The 19,238-nt window shown below is 43.9% G+C and overlaps 1 protein-coding gene across 3 annotated transcripts in view; it reads left to right on the top strand.

Annotated features, from left to right (window-relative positions):
- The window catches only part of SENP1 (SUMO specific peptidase 1), a 32,819-nt gene extending 13,976 nt beyond the window's left edge, over positions 1–18,843 (top strand). The window contains exons 11-18 of one of the 3 annotated variants that reach the window (XR_013348466.1): positions 578–662; positions 1,694–1,846; positions 2,540–2,671; positions 3,530–3,733; positions 4,865–4,944; positions 8,564–8,630; positions 14,931–15,015; positions 15,767–15,862. Coding sequence is in view for 2 of the 3 variants with exons in the window: in XM_077838502.1 (XP_077694628.1) it covers positions 578–662; positions 1,694–1,846; positions 2,540–2,671; positions 3,530–3,733; positions 4,865–4,944; positions 14,931–15,015; positions 15,767–15,862; positions 16,642–16,704 (898 nt within the window). In the remaining variant the exon portion in view is untranslated. Of the gene's footprint in view, positions 1–577; positions 663–1,693; positions 1,847–2,539; positions 2,672–3,529; positions 3,734–4,864; positions 4,945–8,563; positions 8,631–14,930; positions 15,016–15,766; positions 15,863–16,641 lie in introns of those variants that run through there. The other 2 variants (XM_077838502.1, XM_077838503.1) reach the window with 2 other exon arrangements.
- Positions 18,844–19,238: the final 395 nt, after the last annotated feature.

Raw genomic sequence — 19,238 nt, 5'->3', positions numbered from 1 at the left:
TAGAATCATAGAATATCAGAGTTGGAAGGGACCTCAGGAGGTCATCTAGTCCCACCCCCTGCTCAAAGCAGGACCAATCCCCAACTAAATCATCCCAGCCAGGGCTTTGTCAAGCCTGACCTTAAAAACCTTTAAGGAAGGAGATTCCACCACCTCCCTAGGTAACCCATTCCAGTGCTTCACCACCCTCCAAAAGTCTGATGCTCTACTGACTGAGCTAGCTAGGCTCACAGATGCTTATTGTTTGCCCACCTGCCTGAAATCTGCACTGTTTGTTCTGTGCTGGTGGAGAGTAAGTAACAGAAGGTGAAAAATTCTCAGTATTTCAGGTACTTGGTATCCATAACCCCTTTGCTGCTGCCAGAATATGAACTGTTTAAGCCACCCAAGTAAACATGAATTGCAGATAATACAAAATATGTTCCATAGTGCCCGAGCTGTGCACAGTTAATTTGTTAATGTAGGCAAGAAGCTAACCCAGTGGCTGTAGTAGTTTAATACGATCTGTTTTCCTTTTGTGGTCCTCTTTAACACTTGCAACAAACACGCTCTTTGTACCAACGTCTTTGTTTTACAGAACCAGCGTCTACGATTCACGAGCTCGGGAGAGATGGCGTCAAATAGAAGAGCAGAAAGCTTTGGCGTTGCAGCTGCAGAGCCAGGTGAAACATCTGGGCATATCTAGCACAGAGCGTTAGGGTTTAAAGCTGCCTCCCAGGTTCTCCAGATAGTTGGTGGCTTAAAATATATAGAGTTGGAAGTAGCGTGAGCCAGTGGTTATGCTGCCGGACTGGGGATCACAAATAAATGTGTGCTAAATAGAGGGGATTACAAATGAAAATGGAAATCAGAAGGGGTCATGAGGAAACAAAACAAAAAATAAACTGTAGGGAGGTGGAAGGATTTTATCTCCCCTTTTCCCCTTTTGAGGCCATTGGTGTCTGGGGCAAACGCTACCCATAAGCATCTCTCTCTAGCCTCTGCCTGCCTGGCCAGCTGGCATCATTGGACCTGTGTTGCTCCCTCACTAGCCAAGGTACAGAGCTTATTTGAATCTAGGTCTCCACAGGCAAAGGCTTAAGGGCGTGAACCAAAACGCTCCTCCTATTGACTGTCATGGGACAGGGTTTTGGGATTAGGGGCCTTCAGTGCATGGACTCACCCACTACATTGCTCCTTTTGACTTTCTACCACGGGGTCGGCAACCTATGGCACTCTGCTGCCTGGGTTCTGTCCGCCGACCCCGGGTCCTGGTCACGGGCCCTGCTCATCCCACTGCTGGCCTGGATGGACAGAACCCCGGGCCGGCAGTGGGCTAAGTGGGGCTGGCAGCCGGTACCCTGGCTGGCAGAGGCCGGTGGATAGAACTCCAGAGCGGCAGCGGACTGAGCTGCTCAGCCTGCTGCCGGTCTGGGGTTCCGTCCGCCGGCCCCCACTGCTGGTCTGGGGTTCCGTCTGCCGGACCCTGTAAATGTAAAATATATTACTGGCACGCAAAACGTTAAATTAGAGTGAATAAATGAAGACTTGGCACACCACTTCTGAAAGGTTGCCGACCCCTGTTGTACCAGAATCTGTTGCTCTAAAATGAGTCCCTCTGTCCAAGACAGTGGTTGGGAATTGGACACCTAATGCCCAGAAGGTGCCACAAAAATCCTCGGCTGTTATTCTAACCTAAAGATCTCTCTTTCAGAGATTGCAGGAGCAGGAACACTTGATACAGGATCCAGTGGATTTGAATCTTCGAGTGCCTCTTGAGAAAGAGATCCCTGTCACAGTTCTCCCAGAAGAGAAAGAGAATGCTAAATCAGCTGATAATGAAGAGGAATTCCCTGAAATCACAGAGGTAGATCTGCATAGATTATTAACACTTGAGGCAATTAGCAAGTCTTGGAGAAGCACTCTGTGTGGCAGATGTTGATCTTGAAATTGATTCAAAATACCATGGGGAGGAAGGGAAAATAGTACACTAAAAGCTATTCATTAAGTAAAGCAAGGCAGGGTGTCTTTCTAAAAGATATGCTATAGCTCATACAGGAGTTGCAGACTTGACGCAGGTCTTGATGGATGAGGTTCTCTGGCCTGTGTGATACAGGAGGTCAGACTCCTTTCTGGCCCTAAATTCCAGAATCCCAATGAAGCCAAAGAATAGAGGGGCTTCCACATGGACAGTCTCTGCCCAGTATTGTTCCTGCTGCCATTGCTTCAAGCCAGTTTTGTATTTTTCCAGTGGGATTAACTAACCAGACGCCCAAATCCTCATTGTGCTTCTGCAGTGTCATTGTCACATCATTCAGAGATGTCTGGTGGCGTGTTCTTAATTTAGGCCTTGTCTCCACATAGTTTTTTGTGCCGGATTCCTGAGCTCAGCATTCCAGGTTCTTTTTGCTTGTTGGAGCTGTCATAGGACCAAGCCTTTCCCTTTCCCCATTGAAAAGGGAAAGCTCTTTACTAGTTTAGGTAGCTAGAACGCTTGAGTTTGTGGGACTGGAATATCAGAAGCTCCTTTTTGTTCCCATCACATATGTGTCCTCTGTAGGAAATGGAGAAGGAAATCAAGAGCGTATTCCGCAGTGGAAACCAGGATGAAATCCTGAGCGAAGCTTTTCGGTTAACGATAACCCGGAAAGATATTCAGACTTTGAACAACCTGAACTGGCTTAATGATGAGGTAACTCCTTCACCAACACAACTGCAGGTTCCTTACTTCTAAAAGTGAAAAGATTCTGGGGGAAGCAGTAGCTACTCCACACTAACTCTCCATGCGGACACTCTTACTGCACACTGAGTGCCCTTAGCTAAACTGTCCGAGGGCACTTTTAGTGCACGCTGAGTGTGTCCACATGGAGAGGTAGTGCAGAATAGCTGATACGCTTTAAAATCAGACCCTAGCTTACTGCATTCATACAGCCCTGGGTAGTAACGAGAGCTAAGCGCATAATTGACTTTTCAGTTTAACACCCCCCCCCCCCTAAAAAAAAAAAAAATGGTTTGGATCCAATGAAATGTCAAATGTCAATTCCAGTCAACATTTCTGATTTTTTTTTCCTTCAGTTTTGGCTGAAAAAAACAATCCACCAAATTTGACCCAGATTCAAAACTAGTTTCTGTGCTCCAAAAAGTTCATTTTTCAGCAATTTACTATTCAAATTTTTTTTTTGCTCTGCTCTAGTAAGTAGCCTTGTCACCTTTTCTTCCCCCCCGCCCCCCTTCTTCTCTAAGGCTACTGAGGAAGGAGTGGGCTGATGGTGGATAATCTGAATGGGCAGTGTTTTGCTAAATTTTAACGTAAGGGCTAGTAGTCCACAGTGCAGAATGGGTACCTGTAGCTACGCTGTAGGAACTCTGAAGAAGTAACTACTACTTAGTAGAGCTTAGGGACAAAATTTCAAAATCCAAGTCATTAACATTAAGTTCTGAAATCCATTTTTAGAAAATATTCTTTTGCTCAGAAAACTTCACTTTTTCACGTGCATGCAAAGTAATTATTGCAAAGTTATCAACACACATGGATGATTTTCCCTCCCAGATAATTAATTTCTACATGAATTTGCTGATGGAACGAAGCAAAGAGAAGGGGTTGCCAACAGTTCATGCATTTAATACCTTCTTTTTTACCAAATTAAAAACTGCTGGGTACCAAGCAGTGAAACGGTGGACAAAAAAGGTGGATGTTTTCTCTGTGGATGTTCTCTTGGTGCCTATTCATCTTGGAGTCCATTGGTGCCTAGCCGTGAGTATTCATTTGTTTAATGTTGTATTAAAAAGAATGAATAGCTGGAACAGATGCAGCATGAATTCGTTTAACCTCCCCATCTGTTTTGTGGTTTGTGCACTGGGCAGATATACACTGAGAAATTCACATTCATGGCTAAAGATCGGGAATTCTATGATGGGCCACAAAATATCTGTAATTTTTAAAGCGTGATTCTAACCTAAAAAGTGGCTCTGTAAAAATGAGGTGACATCATTTTTGTCTTTCTGGGATTCACGTCAGATTTGCTCAGTTTTTGCATAAAGAGATTTCACCGTTGGTCCCACAAACTCATCCTACGCTCTGACAGCCAGTCAAGGTTTTTCACTCTGATTTATGATTACCAGTAATAAAGGGTTCTGTGGGCCAAATTAAGCCCTCTGCTGTACCTGCACACCTCCGTGGTCCCTCCGAGACACCTGTCCAAACCTACCTGAGGTTGATAAGAGAAACATGGAAAAGCAGCGGTGGTGATAGTGAGCAGCAAAACCAGATGTGTCCTCTCTCTCTACTGCCCTTGGAATACTGCATGCAGTTCTTGGCACTTCAGCACCAGAAAAATGTAGCCCAGTTGGAGGGAGTGCAGAATTAAGCAACCTCCTGCTACCTTACAATAACAATAGGCATGTGAAATCTAAGAGCAGGAGTAAGTAGAATAGTAATTGAGGAAAAGGGTGGTGCAGTAGTTAAAGTGCTAGCCCTGGACTTAGGAGACCTGGGTTCAATTTCCTGCTCTGCCACAGACATCCTGTGTGACCTTGGCCAAGTCACTTAGTCTCTCTGTGCCTCATTTCCCCAGTTGTAAAAATGTGGATAATAGCCTTGCCCTTCCCCACAGAGGTATGTTGTGAGTATAAATATGTTAAAGATTGCACGGTGCACTGATACTGTGGTAATGGGGGCCATAAAAGGATCATTTGATAGAAAAGTCCTCTGAGAAATCCTTGAGATTTCAAGGGACATCCCTGTGGATGGTCTAAATTCCTGTCAGTTTTTTTTCTTATCCTTGCTTTACAGTGAATACAGCTCTAGATTTGCAGAATATATGTCCTGGGAAAGAGGAAGTCACTTTGTTTACTGTATTATTAACAAGTCTTTCTCTTTATGTAGGTTATAGACTTCAGGAAGAAAACCATCACCTATTACGATTCCATGGGTGGAATAAACAACGAAGCCTGCAGGATACTGTTGTGAGTAGCTGATCTGTATTTGAGTGTCACTGTTTTGTCTAAATGTTACAAATATTTCTGTCCCTTACTAAATGATGAAGTAACACATGAGAAATTTAAGATTCCGAGAATAGATAGAAAGCCATGCTCTTGGCCACAACTAGTAGCTGAACATCCAGAAACAGCTAAGGATACAGCAGGACCCTGCTCCCACTGTGTTTTGGTCAAAGGCACACCCTCTTAGTTGAGGGAGCAGGTGTTGCCACCATTTCTTCCAGCTGTTTCCCCACAGTGTAACTTCTGTTTTATATGGGGTTGGCCTAACCTTGCTAACTCTCATCCCAAAACCCAGCCTCTGCTTGACACTGGGGAATCTGAGCTTCTGCCATATCTGGGCCTAAGGAAATAAACACATGGAGCTGTGACATTGGTATACTGAAGACATTGTAGTCCACTGCCTCACTATCTTCTCTAAGAACCACCTGTGTTGAACAGAAAGGTGATGAAATAGAACCATGTGGGTGCACTACATAAGTGGTCCATCAGGGTATGCAAACTATTGCACAATGCTATTCTCTATGTCCAGGGAATGGAACCACAGGAGCACCTGGGCCTTTCCTTGTCGAGGCTCCTAGGTGTGTCGCTGACCGATCTAAAAGAATGAGCATGGACACTTGATCTTCATCCGTTGCCAGAAGATCGTCAGCCAGTGAGACCAGAGGAGTTTCCATAAAATACTCAGTCTTAACGCCCCCCTCCCTTCCCCCCCACTGACCTATAAATTACAGACATCGGAGCACTCCAGCTATTTCCAGATTCTCTGCTGCTACTTTTTCTGTGATCTTTGTCACAGTGCAGGGCAGCTACACCTGGATACCCCCTCAGTAGTTCAGCAAGGGCACCTGCTCTCTGCTTTCAGCTCCCCCGGCTGTCGCCTTTCTGTGGTGGAGAGCTGCATCTCTCTTCTGACCAGGGTATTCCCAGACTACACCGTTCTCTTGCCTTTATTGTGTAATTCCCAGCACGGTCAGATTGTCCCAGGATGCCTTCTTGCTTTCTCTTCGGAGATGGGTAACAGTATAAGTACTACAGATAAAAGCGATCGCACACCGTTTTCTAGGCAAACCTGCTTCAGTCTTAAGGTAAAAAGGATTACAGAGAAAACCTATTAAAACACAATAAAAGAACCTAAACGCATACTAGTAGATTTATCAGAGATCATCCCAACCCTCACACAGGCCTGTCAGGTGCAGTCTTTTAATACCTTCCTTAGTGGCATCCTTGTGGTTACAAGTTCATCAGAGACTCAGCTTCAAACAAGCACACTCATAACATGTTCAGTTGCTTTTTGTACACTTCAGGGGTCTTTGAACAGGAGTTTCCAGGAGCAGGAAGTATGCAAAGGATCTCTTTTCCCTAGGGCATATCTTCAAAAGGTTGGCTTTGGAGTGGGAAAATTTGTATTCTCCTCACCTCAAGATATTTCCTGCAGAAGTCCACTTCTCATGTATTATTCCAAAAAGACCTTTAGTCTTCCTTCCAAAGATGAACACAGTCTTGTCTTTCTGCTACAGAAGTTCTGTAAAATCTCACAATAGTACATAAACATTTGCATTTGTAATACAATGACTGCCAAAAACACTAATTCAGTAAGATTTAATTTAATTCACTAAACTTAATCTTAACTACATTAAATTTGCTCTGGATATTTCAGGAAATTGTCAATCCATCACAATCTCTCTAAAAGAAAGAAAGCAGGACTGATTTTCAGATTAAAGAGATGGATTCTGGTCAAGAATCCAACATCTGCCTCTTTGAGAGATGGCACCTGTTGACATCTCCGGGAATGAACCCAGTGTTTCCGCTCTGGATTTTGCAAGCCTAGTGCCCACGTACTTACCGTGGCCTGTTCGTGTCAAATAGCTTGGTAACCTAGCTCCTCCATTGCAGACTGACACATTCTTCCTGCTTTCCCCCCACCCTCCAAAAACCACGAAATATATCACTCTCCCAAGAGGATCATTAAGAACCAGGATGCCCTAGGTGGTGGGTGGCTTGTGTCTCGTGCTGAGCACCAGAGCTCCTGATGAAAGTCTGGGCATGTAATTTATGTCCCTAATGAATCTCAAGGCATGAATGTGCCTTAGCTTCTGTTACCAACCTGGACTGGGGCTAAGATATTTTTCTCTCTGACTCATGCTGAAAATCAGTTCCTGCTGTCGTGCCTGTGAGCATGACTCTTGGATATATGTGCAACCTTCAGTGCGAACAGGCTTGCCCAAAGAGTCTGGAGACTTGAAAGGAGCTTTCATTTGAAGTATTGCGAAATCCAGAAAAGAAAAGAAATAAAGAATCCAGTTTGAATCAGCCCCTGCACTTTCCCATACCAAGAAGCTGGGTCATTAGAGCAGGGTTACAAATGCAGCAGCGTACAAAAAGGCAAAAACTTGCAAAGGTTCTCAAGTCCTATTTTCAGAAGTCTTTGAAGTGCAGAGGTCCCCAGGTCTCATTTAAAATTAGTGGGACTTAGACTCAAGCAACTTTTGAATATAGGACTCAGGCTGCTATGTCCCTTAATGTAGTTCTTATTCTAGGGTTAAATTGGTCTGGTAGCTAAATCTCTCTTTAGAGTCACAGCACACTCAAGTGATGCGCTCTGGTATTGCAGGGGATGTGTTTTGTGCTTTTTCTGAAATCCTTTCTGGTTTCTCTCTGCACCGAGTGAGTCATATTTAGAATTGGAACAATCTGCTATAATGTAAATGTTTATGTAAATGAAATATGGACATGAAGGAGACAAGTGCAATATAAATGCCTAGCTAGGAATCCCTTTCAATATAATATTGATTGTATTTAGCACTTTTCATCCCTTAAGATCTCCAAGTGCTTTCTGAGTTCCATATGCCAGAATAACTTCACTCACTACAAAAATAGCTACAAGGCTTCTCTTCCATTTTTGAGTAGCTAGGCTGAGAGTCATAGATTCCAAGGCCAGAAGAGACCATTGTGATCATTTAGCCTATCTTCCTGGATAGCACAGGCCAGAGAACTTCCCCAAAATAATTCCTAGAGCAGCTCTTGTAGCAAAACATCCAGTCTTCGTTTAAAAACTGTCATTGATGGAAAATCCACCATGACCCTGGTAAATTGCTCCAATGATTGATTAATCTCACTGTTAAAAATTTACACCTTATTTCCAGTCTGAATGAGAGAAATCCGTGAGAAAGGAAGAATTATGAGAAAAACATAAAACCTCTGAAAATGGGCTTAAAATACAGTGGTCTCAGACTTAACTGCTGTTGCGATAGCAAGAAGTCACCAACATCTGGTAAATAAGGCTGGTAAATAAGGCTACAACTGAGATGTGATCAAGTAAGTCAGGAGGTTTTGCCTAGTAGTGCATTTAGGGTTTGGGATGAGGACCCAGCTCTTTAGATCGCTAGCTAACAAAACTGTTAAGCTACCACATAGTGGCCTTAGATTTTGGCCTATTGGCTAATGGGATAGGTGGGATTTGAGATAGAGATCCAAGATTTCAGCCTATTGGCTAACAGCACGGTTGGAATCGACAGTAGCAATGTGCAATTACAGCTCATTCTATGCCCGTGCCATAATTGCTTTTCCCTTTGTTTCCTTTTAGGAGGCTTTTTTGGTTGAATGCACTGGGAGGATCACACCGGGAAGAGGGGACGGAGGTCCTATTCATGGTTAGTGACCCTTTCATGCTTTCAATCTTTAGAGCTTCCTGAAGGTGGTGAGTTTTTAAATAATTTTTAGCCCCATTTTACTGATGGGAACGATTTTCAGGCATAGAGCGGTTCGGTGATTTGCTGAAGGTCAAATGGCCAGGAATGAATAATGGTTCCCCAGCTTTCTATAGCTGGGTGAATGTCATGGGAGTTGTGCTCTGTGTTGCTATTTGGGGGCCTGGGGTATGTGAATGTCATGGTAGCTGTGCATTAGACCTTGCAAGCGAAGTAGGGTTGGCCTGGTCAGTATTTGGATGGGAGATCTTTCAAGAAGGTGATGCTGGTTATTCAGCTTGTTTTTTTGATTATCCTCCTTCATAAATCCAGTGCCTGGTAGCAAAGTACCCTGGACTGTACTAGGAGGTTCTGCGTTTTGACTCGGGCTTGTACACGCTACCTCTTATGTTGGCATAACTGATGTCACTCAGGTGTGTGAATAAAGCCACACCCTGAGCGACGTCAGTTGCGCCGATATGGACAGTGTTATGTCGGCGGGAGAGCTTCTCCCACTGACATAGCTACCGCCTCTCGCGGAAGCGGTTACGATGCCAGCAGGAGAGCTCTCTCCTCTTGGCATAGAGCGTCTTCACCAGACATGCTACAGCGGCACAGCTATGCTGCTGTAACACTTCGAGCGTAGACTAGCCCCCAGATGTAAAACTAAGGTCTTTACCTTTTATGGTCATTACAAATCTCAGTATCGTTTTCTCAAGAATAGGAGTGATAAAGGGACCACTTAAAAATCAACCTTACTAAATCTTTTTATCTATGGTTATAAGTCTCACCTAAGAATGCCTAGAACTTGAAAGATTAGAGGGGAACGTTTTCTCTGGTTTTTCAGTTTTTTTAAACCGTGTGGCTGTAGCAACACATTGTGTCATCGATTTCAATGTTTTACCTTCAGAGTCAGTCAATTTCTTCTTGTTTGTGAAGATCTTGGAGGGAAAAATATTTTAAAATTTACATTCTAAATCCACAGAAATTTATGGGGGTGGGGGGATTTAGGAGCTGAAGACTCTTAGCTATACTATTTTAAAAATACCTGACTATATCAATTTGATTTATCCCTTTTAATCCAAATGTCATGACCAAATGCAACTTGGAAAAATTAAATTTCTGCCCCCATAAATTTCCTCATGCAGTTTCAACTGGAGAGATGCATTTTCTTTCCCTCCCTAAAAACTTGTTCTGGGTTGTTGCTTATGCACAGTTGTTGCCATGTGTATGTGGCTACATTCCTGCAGTGGCTTGAGTGGTCCTTATATGTGCAGACTGTAAATCACCAAGGGATACTTCTGGAAAACAGCAAAAGAGATGGTCACTGTTAATGATAGTATGTAGTTGTTAATTCCCGTGCTGTTCTAGAAACCATAATGTAGAATTTCCTGGCCTTTGTGCATTTACCCTCTCAACCCCGCATTGCAGTAATATGGTTTGCAATTACTCTAGATCTAAATTTCTAGATTACATGAGCTGCTGAATCTAGTTCTTCACTAGAGCTCATATGCTGTGTTTACACCTCAGCTGCATTCCCTTTACCCACTACACCTTGATCCTGCTCTTGACTCCCCAGGCCTGCCCAGAGTCTCAGGGTTCACCCACAGAGATCCAGTTGCAGAACTGAGGTCTCATTCTGAAATACATTCCAGTTGATCTCGCCTGATGCATTCTTTATAAATCTGCTATTTATTGTTCTGAGTGCTCTTCTCTTTAGAGTGTGTGCAGATCAGTATTCTCTTTGGTTATGTCATTATTTTACTAGGGATTGAATTTAGATGTGCAGACTGGTAGGATTTCTTCTCTTTAAAAAAGAAATCCTGAGAGTGCTTGTATAGTGCAATGAAAGATACAAAGCACCGAAGAATAAGAGCCAGGCAAGTTCTTGTTTTCCCTAGATCCTGACCTTTTCCCCCAGCACCATAGGATCGGGCTGCACCTATCTGCCAGTATATACCGTGGGCAGCTCAGACTTCTGCACAGGGGCTCTGCCACACTTCCAAACAGTCCCTCACAAGACTCTCTTCCTCTGGCCAGCTGTACAGGGTGGGGGCTCAGCTCTCCTTTCTTCCCGTTTACAGACTTTTTTTTGACAGTTTGGGGCTAGTTGTGAGCGATTTGCCTCCCCCCACCCGCCCAACCTCTTTCCTTCTCTGGGGCCAAAACTTGGAGATTTTAAAAAATCTCCAACAAGAGAAGGCTCGTCTCCAGAACTGCACCACCTTCCAACCTCCTCTCATGTATTTGACATCATCCTTTCCTCACAGGCTGGCTGAGTCAGCCAGCTGGAATAAGCGAAAGGCGAGGAGACCCCTACCTAGAAGCCGTTGTAGAGATTGCAGTCAGCCAGCAGATCCTTGCTTAGCCAAGTGAAAGGGCTTGGAGTCTAGACAGCTTATTTAGGCTTCTCCATTTCCCCCCGTGCCAGCAGACACTGGTAGAAAATATATTGCTTGGAACAATCTAATTTCAGCTGATATCCAGGGAGCTGGACCGCCCCCACCAGACCCTATTTGCATCCAACAAAATGCAGATTGCCTTTTTTCAAAGGAAACATACCAATGATCATCACGAATGGACACTTCGGTGAAGGAAGGATGGACTAGCTCCCACTCTTCATTCAGGGCTGTTCCAAGTTATCTACCTGCTGTCAGCTTAGCTACTCTGCTTTCATATACTGTGCCCATCTTATGTGCCCATGAGAGAATCTGCCATCATTTCAGCAAGTAGATTCAAGTAACACTTCTAGCACAATGGACATGTTTTGGGACTGCCCCAAGTCTTGTTCTTTCCACAGATGATCCTGGAAATCGGGAATAGACAACCTGACTGTTCTTATCTCTAGGAGGCTGATGACCTGGAGTCTCTCTGACCTTGACTACATTCGCCATGGATGGAGGAGCCCCCTCTGTGCTGCTTGTCTTGAAGCTGATGTCCATTGGCAGGATTTGCCAGTGGGGTTTGCAAAGGAAGATTTCTGCTATTAGATGGGCTTTTCTTTTTCCTCTAGCCAGGGGATGGAATTACTGGGTGGCTTCCTCATCTTCCTTTATGCTGAGACTGTTTCCAAGCATCTAAGAGGAATCCTTGAAGCTCTTTTAGGTGCACCCTTGCCCATGAGGTTATCTCTGTGCAAGAGAGAAGGTAAAGTTGGATGGTGAAGCTCTGCTCCTTCACACCTATAGGAGTATGGGAAAATTCTCCTACTAGTGCCACGATGGTAGAATTGACCCCTGCTCTCAAGGACTTCTTTGCAGGGTGGCCTTGAGCTAGGCCACAGACATCCTACCATTGCACCTCATGTCTTGCCATGTGTCATCAACTCTGGCTCAGGCAAGTCTGCAGTGGATCACGTTTCCTTAGGCCGGCACCTCTGTCCAAACTGACAACCAACACTGTTTTCCTTAGCTGGTATCTTCCCACTGTGCTACTGGCTTCTGTGTCCCATCCATTCAAACCCACGGTATTTAATCTCTGTTTCCTTTCTGTGCTTACTGATCAAAACCACCACGGCAAGAAGAATCCTTGAAATTTCTGCTTTGAGAAGATGCAAGCCCTGTGGGACCTTCCAAAGGGACAACATTTTTCTTTAGAGTTCAGAGTCCTTTGTAACCAAGATTTTAAGCCTGCATTCCCTACCTTACAGGAAACCAGTTGGTCTGTCCAAGGTAGCTGAAGGAAAAAGCCTAGCATGTGTTAGATGGCAGAAGAGCAGTGAAAATTTACTTTAGGAGAACCAAACAGCTGAGGGGAAATATCATTTGTTCATCACCATTCAGCCTTAACTCCTGGGCTGTGGAGCTTCGGAATCCTCCCACGCCAGGCAGAGCTCTGCATCACCATGGCTTGCACAGCTTCCGATAAACCGATTCCAGAATGGATCGGAGCCCTGTCAACCCACCCCAGCATCCTGAGCAGAAAGTGCCTTAACTACTACTGAGGAAACCAACTGCAAAGCTGGCCCCTGGTCATCCATCAGCACCTGCAGCAGCCTCTTTCAGCAGGAAGGTGCTCCCAGGAGCAGTCCCAAAATACTAATTTTTAGGGGAGGGGGAAATTGCATTCTTTGAATGTTCTTCTTTCTTCCCACCCTGCCAGTGTTTCCATACCCTAGTTGCTTGGGGCTGAGGATGAGGTCAAGGTCCAGGTCCAGAACTGAAAATCTGATTTTTTCCTTTTTTAGGAGTGACCTCATCCCCAGTCCACCCCACCAAGATTAGTTCTTTGGGTGATTTTTGCAATGGCCTCTTTGGAGTCCATGCCTACAGCCTGCATAAGAGGTTTATAATAAATCTACTGATAAGACATTTAGGGTTTCAGTGCAGTGTGGAAGCACTCACCTGGAGAGGATTGTTTTGAGGTGTGGCCTTCAAAGAGAGGCCTGAGTTGTCTCTGGAGGAGAGACACAGTCCAAATGTCTGACAGGGGCAGAAGTCCTTTCCAGAAAAGAAATAACTAGGCAACAGATTTTTCCATTATTTCACTGGTACCCCACTTGCCCTTTTCCCGTCCTCCGGCACCTGCCCCGATCTCAGTGATGGCTCAGAAGTGAGGGCCAACTTGTGAATAAATTCACGAGCCTATTCCTTGGCAACTCTAGGCCTCATTTAGTCTGGGCTTGCTCTCTTGAATGGATTGTTTTCCTATTTTCCCTTACATTTTGTGTCTTCAAGATAGAAGTCTTCAAGGAATTTCCCTGCGGCTAGATTGGCAGGGACCTGGGGGAGGGGGTGTTGCATACTTCAAAGGATGGGGCATGGTTTACCTGTGATCCTTTGGGCATAACTCACCTAATCAGTCCTTGCCATTGCAGGGGCCTTGGGCATCGATGGCACCTCAGTCTCTCCTAGTCTCTGTATGTGGTACACAGCTTAGTGTCCTGAGGACTGAAACGCTTTGGTCTAACTCAAGATTTTGGGCTTAATGTAGGAGTATTTGGGTGAAAATTAATAGCCTGTGATATACAGAAGGTCAGGATAGTAGATCTGAGGGTCCCTTTGGTCCTTAAACTCTGAAAATATTATTTCTCATGTTGTAGACAGGTTTTATAGAGCAATTTTATAGCTTGGCCTCTCTAGACTTCTGTATAGGAGTTGTCCTGACTTATTAATGCATCATCTTCGTTGCCAGTATTCCTTTCCTCCCAATGGATTTGTAAAAACCCTGTCTGTTCCCCTTTGGTTAGCAGTAGTTCATTCTGCTGCCCTGATTCCACCGCCACTTTAGCTAGTATAGCGGGTGTATTCTTGTTGGATTCTCTCCTCTTTTTTTTCTTGTGCAAACTCATTTTTTCTCTGCACATCTTTGGAGTTACTTTGGCTACTTCTTGTTTTTTCGCATTCTCTTGATGGCTTTTGTGGTCTGGTGCACCTTAATTTTGGTGTTTTCAGATGTCCCATTTTCCCACTGCTGGACTGAGTGTGATTTGCTCACTAGATTTAATTCCCCAAAGATGCTTCCTTGAAATCTAATATCCTTGAGTCTTTGCATTGCACACACCCCCCCGCATTACTACATTGCATTCAAATAACTCCTGGCCACTAGTTCTAAGCTTTCCTATTGCACACACACACTGTCGGTCCATCCATATTGGTAAGAAAAAGATGAAACGTTATATCAATGACCGAATGGAACCCTGGGTGAAGAGGTCTTGGAAAAAAGATTGCGGAGTTTTAGAACTGATGTTAGCAAGTTACATAGCGTCCTTCAAAGTTTAGCATCCAGGTTACTATTTAACATCTACATACCTGCAACAAATTGCTCTTGTCCACATTCACTGAGGACACCACATTAAAGTGGGAGGAGATGATGAATGAGGACAGCAGAATGTGAGAGGCAACAAACTACAGGAAGCTCTAGATACAGGAGAAGTGAGTTCAGTCTCCGAACCTAAAGCTCATTTTGAAGGAGCCTTTCCAGCCAAACCAGTTGCTATTTTGGCTCTTCCATATCATGAGTCGCCCCTTAATTAATCAGGAGATTTCTGCTGACGTGTTTGTGGCTTTGACCCTTGGCTCAGTGGATATTTTTGGGATGAGTTTCAGAGCTCTGCTCAGTCCTACTTCAGATTGCCTAGAACTTTAAAATTCTGTGTTAAAAAGCAAGAACTGCCAAGGGTGAGAGAGGAAAATATTAAATTTCTGAAGCCCAGTTCTCAGAATTAATTGGAGATGGAAGTTTTAGATAAACTATGAATTAAAAATTGATTTTTGTTTGTTTGTTTCCTCTCTAAGCACATTCTCTGTCCCCTGTTTCCTGCAGGCAATACTTAAAACAGGAAAGTCTTGACAAAAGACGGAAAGAATTTGATGCTAACGGCTGGTTGTTGCTCAGCAAGAAGAGTCAGGTGCGTTGGTCTCGCGCAGTTGGAGCCCATAGTAGGGACCTGAGAGAGCTGCACAGATGGTATCGTGGCCTAATCATTCCCCGTTGTTAATCTCTCACTGTCACTTGATGGTTGTGCATGGGAAAGCTGCTCTTCTCCAAGATGAGTCAGCAGCAGCCCCAAGGGGATCCACTCTCACATCACAGAGCACACCTGAGCATAGCAGTTCCATCTCACCAGGGAAGAAGGATGGCTGTGTGGTTAAGGCAGTGGAATGGGAGTTAGAAGGACCCAGGTTCTGTTCCTGGCTCTGCGTCAGCCTTTTTATGTGGCCTAAAGCAAGTCACTGCTCTCTCTGCCTCCATTTCCCATCTGTAAATTGAGGCTAATCCTCCCCGCTTCTCTACAGGGGTGTTGTAAAGACAAGTTCACGAATGACTGAGGTCCTCAGACCCTAGGGTGCCTAGATAGGCATGACTACCTGGAGTCCATGATGCACCATCAGTCTCCTCATTTCAGTTGCTTCCCAGAGTGGGTTGCTCCTCACTTTTTTTTTTTTCATCTCCGTTTGACCAGGCAACTATTGGCCCATCTGTTTCAAAGCTTCATTTTGCCCCAATGCCCTAAATCTCAAGAACATGGAGACACCCTGGGGTTTTCTTACCCGCTTCATTGCTCATGGCCCTTTATCTGTGGAGCGTTTGCTAAAGTTGAGGGGAGGCTTTGGTCTCCTCTAAATCTAGAGGCTCAGGGCTTGTTTTTACTGTTAAAGGAAATCCCTCAACAAATGAATGGCAGCGACTGTGGAATGTTTGCCTGCAAATATGCTGACTGCATTACCAAAGACAGACCGATCAATTTCACTCAGGTAAGCTGGGCACTGACATGTTGGGGTGCGCTGTGGGACTAACGCAGGATCCCATTGGCAGCGGGTTGGCTCACACGGAATGATGATAGGAGGGTCAATAATGATGTTGCCAATTGACACTAAATGTCTTTATTTTCCAGATCTTCCGCTCCTTTCTCAGTTGTCAATGTCTTCTAATAGTTTTCCACACTTAGCACAATCATTCATTAGGTCCCTTAACACCCCAGGATCCGTAGGACTGGATGACACATTTGTATATCTTCAGATTTTGTTTTCCCCTTCATCAATATCTATTTTAGAGGGTCCCCCTTACTAGCTGTGTTATTCTCTTTACATGGGGGAAAAGTTAATTCTTGTGCAAAGGGCAAGGTGTGTGCATCACTTAAGTCCTCAGAGTAGGCCTTACTTCATTTGCACAGAGGATTTCTACTGGCCATACAAATTTGTGCCACCAAAAGCACCCCCACTCTCCCCAGTGTAAACACTCTTTTGTACCTTTTAAGTGGTTAATAGTAGATTGGCTTGAAAAGAACATAATGATCATGGTTTCATCTCCGCTCACACGCAGTGAAAAGAATTAAGGTTGAGATTTTCACAGTAGCTTAAGGGAGTTAGGTGCTCAAATCCCACTGAATTTCAATTCAGGCACTTGGTTACATTTCATGGGGAACAGGCACATGTGTAATTAATGCGCATTCTGTGGCGAGTGGGTGTAGAAACCATCTATTAGGAAAAGGGGCATTAATGTGGGTGTCTTTTTCTCTCTCCCTTCCCCCAAGCAACACATGCCCTACTTCCGCAAGCGGATGGCCTGGGAGATCCTCCATCGCAAGCTGTTATGATGACACTGTGCCAAAAGCTGGATCCTTGAGAGATTCTGTCAAAAGCGTCCAGACTCGCCCCTCTCAGCAATCAGCAATCTCCACTCCAACAGACATGGGACTTGCACTGGTTTCCAATCAAAGAAATCTTAAATGACTCAGTATGAGTTTTTATGAACTCTGCTCATGGACCAGTGCATGATGGGAACTGTCAGAAGCACACTCGCCTTGGGGTTTTTTTTGTGTTTTGAAACCTATTTTTACAATCCAGTGGACAACTTTGGACATTCAAGGAATTTATTTTCTGCTTCTAGAATCTCTCGCTGTCAGTTCCACAGAGCTGATTGCTCTACACTTTCAGGTTTCTAGATTTCAGGGAAGGGGAAAGCAATTACATGGGTTTCAGCATTCCCACTGTGAGCAGAAGAACCTAACTCTTAAACTTTGTGGTGGGTGGGGTGGGATTTTATGTAATGGGCATACTTGGGGATGGAAGCTTTGTGGGCTGTTAGGTACCAGCACATAGGAAGCAGCTGCTCTGTTGATTGCCAGCAAATGGGTATGCTTGCAGCTGGTAGAAACTGGACAGGAAAACGCAAGCCCTTTGTGTTGATGGTCAGAAATGGTGATTCTAACAAGGACTCATTGGTCCTTTGTATCTATTCTGCTAGTGACCCTTCTGCTCTCTTTCAAAGCCAGCATTTTTTCCCCCTAATGGCAAGCTCAGCCGACGGTCCCCTGAAATCAACGCCTACCTATCAGTCGTGCCCATGGTGCCTGAGACAGAATAGGACATGGCGCTTGCTTCTTGTAGAGCTGACAGGAAAACTACAAGCATGGGATAGTTTCTTTTGCGAGCAAATTTTTAAGCAGCCAGGAGTGAGATGATCCATGGGGCTGGATTTGCTTGGGTCAGGTGCCACTTCTACAGCATCATTTTTCTGACCAAGGAAAATAAGTCTCCCAATTTTTAACATAAAGTGTTGTTTATGGAATTCAGGTACACATACAACTTCTTGTAGATTAGGACAAGCGTACTGAGTATGATTAATTGTTTCTTATATTTATATTTGACAAGTGTTTCCCAGAGCAACGAAGAACAAACAATTTAATATGTATCTTGTTCAGCAGCTGTCCTCTTGCTTCCTTGATTTTTAAAGTCCTACCAAGAGACAATGGATTTGATTCTCGCCAGTCACCTTCATTCAGGGCATGCATTTACAGCTGAGCAGTGTGGGTGTGAAACACCCCGTATCTGAACTCTTCCCTCCACTGCTTGGTAACATTTTGCCTAGGTATAAATAATGACACAAGGTGCGAGGCCGTGGTGTTGGATCCAGGCTCTGGATTGAGGTTAAAACGTGCTTCCAGAGGCATCATTTTTAGGTACATTCAGGCTGAGATTTTCAAAGGAACCCAAGGGAATTAGGCACCAAAATCCCATTGATGTTCAGTGAGGAATTAGAAATAAAATTTTTAGAAGCACTTAAGCCTGTTGAAAGTCAATGGGATGTAGGCATTTAAGTCATTTTAGGTATTTCTGAAAACTTTTCCCTGGGTGTTTGACTCCCTTATCATTTGAAAATCCCAGCCTTTGTTTTTGCTGATGCATTCAGCTGTCTAATTTATTTTGAAGCCTGGTGTTTTTGTTTTTTGGGGGGTGGTGGGGGTCAGGGTGTGTGTGTGTGGAGGGGATGTTTGACTACAATTTCCCAAACAACCAAGCCTAGTTTCTCCAATTTATGTATCTTTTTAATTATTAAGTAAAGAATTCAATAATGTGCTTTTGTATTTTGTCTCCAAATAGGGAATATTTTTTACATTTTTTCTGTACCCGTATAAGCAGTAGTTTTGTACAAAATGTCCCCACAACTAGGTTGTGTTCTTCATAGACTGGTTTGTAAATTCCTTTGTCTGTGTGTGTTTTATACCAAGCTCATTTAGTACCTTTTTTATCTTTTACTGCAAGTAAAGATCTGAAACCTGAAACTGTATTTTTTGTAATGTTACATTGTTAAACTGTCTGTAAAAGTGTCTATCCTAATAACCGAGGGACTCCAACATTGTTTCTCTAACAAACTGTTCATATAGATGGATGGCAAATTTACTTAATACATTTTTTTTGTATTTTGAAATAAATATCACTTTCAATAAGCTGTCCACACTGAGTAGTTTTAGTTTTTCCCCACAGTCGTTTCTTTACCGGGGGCCCTAAGAGGAAAGACGCGTTTCATGATGAAAGGTTTCAGAGTAACAGCCGTGTTAGTCTGTATTCGCAAAAAGAAAAGGAGGACTTGTGGCACCTTAGAGACTAACCAATTTATTTGAGCATGAGCTTTCGTGAGCTACAGCTCACTTCACTATTACCAGCAGGATTAATAGTGAAGTGAGCTGTAGCTCACGAAAGCTCATGCTCAAATAAATTGGTTAGTCTCTAAGGTGCCACAAGTCCTACTTTTCTTTTCATGATGAAAGATGCTTTTGGAGGATTCCCAGCTTCTGGCTTGAAGGTTCTTTCCTTTTCAGACATTTGAAATGATTGTCTTTGGTTTGTA

This window comes from Eretmochelys imbricata, chromosome 20 (genome assembly GCF_965152235.1).
Source record: "Eretmochelys imbricata isolate rEreImb1 chromosome 20, rEreImb1.hap1, whole genome shotgun sequence".
Lineage (NCBI taxonomy): Eukaryota > Metazoa > Chordata > Testudines > Cheloniidae > Eretmochelys > Eretmochelys imbricata.
Note: the sequence above shows the minus strand (reverse complement) of the source record. Positions and strands in the feature narration are given on the sequence as shown.